The 1,759-nt window shown below is 45.3% G+C and overlaps 2 protein-coding genes across 2 annotated transcripts; both read left to right on the plus strand.

Moving 5' to 3' along the window:
- The first annotated feature begins 247 nt into the window (after positions 1-247).
- Positions 248-1,006, plus strand: M421DRAFT_399658 (uncharacterized protein). Its single transcript, XM_033590186.1, has one exon. It carries the CDS (start codon positions 381-383, stop codon positions 675-677), a length of 297 nt encoding a protein of 98 aa, XP_033453353.1. The 5' UTR covers positions 248-380; the 3' UTR covers positions 678-1,006.
- Positions 1,007-1,603: 597 nt separating this feature from the next.
- Positions 1,604-1,759, plus strand: M421DRAFT_53545 (uncharacterized protein; the record flags this gene model as incomplete). Its single annotated transcript, XM_033595128.1, has 1 exon — positions 1,604-1,759. A coding segment is annotated over one exon (156 nt), but the record flags the coding sequence as incomplete, so codon positions are not given.

A 1,759-nucleotide genomic window follows, 5' to 3' on the forward strand; every position in this document is an offset into this window, starting at 1 on the left:
AGAGAACACGTACAATATGGATGAGAAGGGATTCATGATTGGAGTGATAAGCAAGGGCGTTAGAATCTTTAATAAGCAGCTCTTTAGACTCTAGAAATACAAGCTAGCATCTCATGATAGCAACAGGAAGTAGGTGACAGTGGTAGGAGCAATAGGAGCTGATAATTTTACGTTGCTGCCTGTAGTTATTTATCCTTTATTGTCTCTCTAGATGCAAGAGAGCTAGGTGCAGCGCGTTAAGGCCAAAAAACACAATATACACTTTAGTACCTTAGTAAATGGCTGGACGAACGATGCTCTTAGTGTTGCCTAGCTCAAGCAAGTGTTTGATCGCCATACAAGAGTGAGGGCGCGAGGGAAGTACAGACTCTTGATCCTTGATGGCCACGGCAGCCACGTCACGCAGGCCTTTATTGAATACGCTCATGCCAACAAGATTCTGCTACTTATATTCCCTCCGCATGCTACTCACGCGCTTCAGCCGCTTGATGTGGCGTGCTACAGGCCGTTGGCGCAGCACTACTCTGATGAGCTCCTTCATCGCGGCCACACCACCAAGGGGTGGGTACCTGTGGCTCAGGCTGACTTCTTCCCGCTTTTTTGGGCAGCGTGGAAGAAGACCTTCACTAAATACCTTGTTGTACAGGCCTTTAAGTGCACTAGGATTCACCCACTAGATTCTAACGTCGTGCTCAAGAAGTTCAGAAACCTAACACCAAAGTTGCCTAGCACAACCCCAGAGCCTACTCAGCTTCAGCCTGCACTAGAATCACCTAGTTGGCGCAAGACGTCGCGGCTTCTTAAGCGTGCAAGAGAAGATAATATACCTAGTGCTGCTGAGGCAGTTAATTAAGCCCTTTACTAACTCCACGTGCGATTAGAGATCTTAGAGGCTAGGGTTAACAGCCTAGAAGAGGCTCTAAAGGCTAATAAGAATAAGAAGAGGAAGTAGAAGGTACTACCTTTGCAACCTATTAATAGTAATAAGGGTGGTGGTGTAGTTCTCTAGAGTCCTTCACGCATTAAGCACGCAAAGCAAGAACTCTAGGCAAAAGAGGACCTTAAGCGTGCTGCAGAGGCAGCAAAAGCTACTAAGAAGGAGCTTCAACACTTAAAGAAGATTATTTAAGCAAAGGAGAAGGAGGATAAGCGTGTAGAGTAAGAGAAGAAGAAGGTATTAACTGCTAAGGCACAGGCTGCAAAGCGCGCTTAAACTAAGGCTTATAAAGAGGAGGCAAAGCGCAAGAGCAATATAAAAAAAAGTACTTAATTACCTAAATAGGCTAAGAGTAAGGCCTTACAGAAATCTTAGTTAAAAGTAACAAAGAATTGTGGTGGTAGTGCTATGCGTAGTTGGCGGGTGCCTCACAGGTTGCCCTCACCACTACCACCTACCACAGCATCTACTGGCCGCACCACGCGTTCCCCTAGAAAACTGTGGTAGCTAAAAGTTTCGCAATAGTCTATTTAGTAATCTACCAAATTATCTTGTAATAGCAGCGTTGTGGTGTTGCTTAATAATCTCACTTGTTTCAGGGTACAAAAAGTGATGTTGGTGCATCACGCGCCGCGGTGCACAACGAGGCCGTGCACGTTATTTAATATGATTTTAGATTGCAAATTTAAAGAAACTGTCACATACGGCCATAGGACGTTGAAAACAAGGCTTCCCGTTCGCTCAGCCCTATTTAAGCAACGTACCGGCGGATTAGTAGTTAGGTGGGTGACCACTAGCGAATACCCGCTGTTGTATGTTTTT

The sequence above is a fragment of the Didymella exigua genome, assembly GCF_010094145.1.
Source record: "Didymella exigua CBS 183.55 unplaced genomic scaffold M421scaffold_3, whole genome shotgun sequence".
Lineage (NCBI taxonomy): Eukaryota > Fungi > Ascomycota > Dothideomycetes > Pleosporales > Didymellaceae > Didymella > Didymella exigua.

Coding starts and splice junctions, on each gene's coding strand:
- M421DRAFT_399658 (XM_033590186.1), top strand. CDS start 381: ATGGCCACGGCAGCCACGTCACGCAGGCCTTTATTGAATACGCTCATG.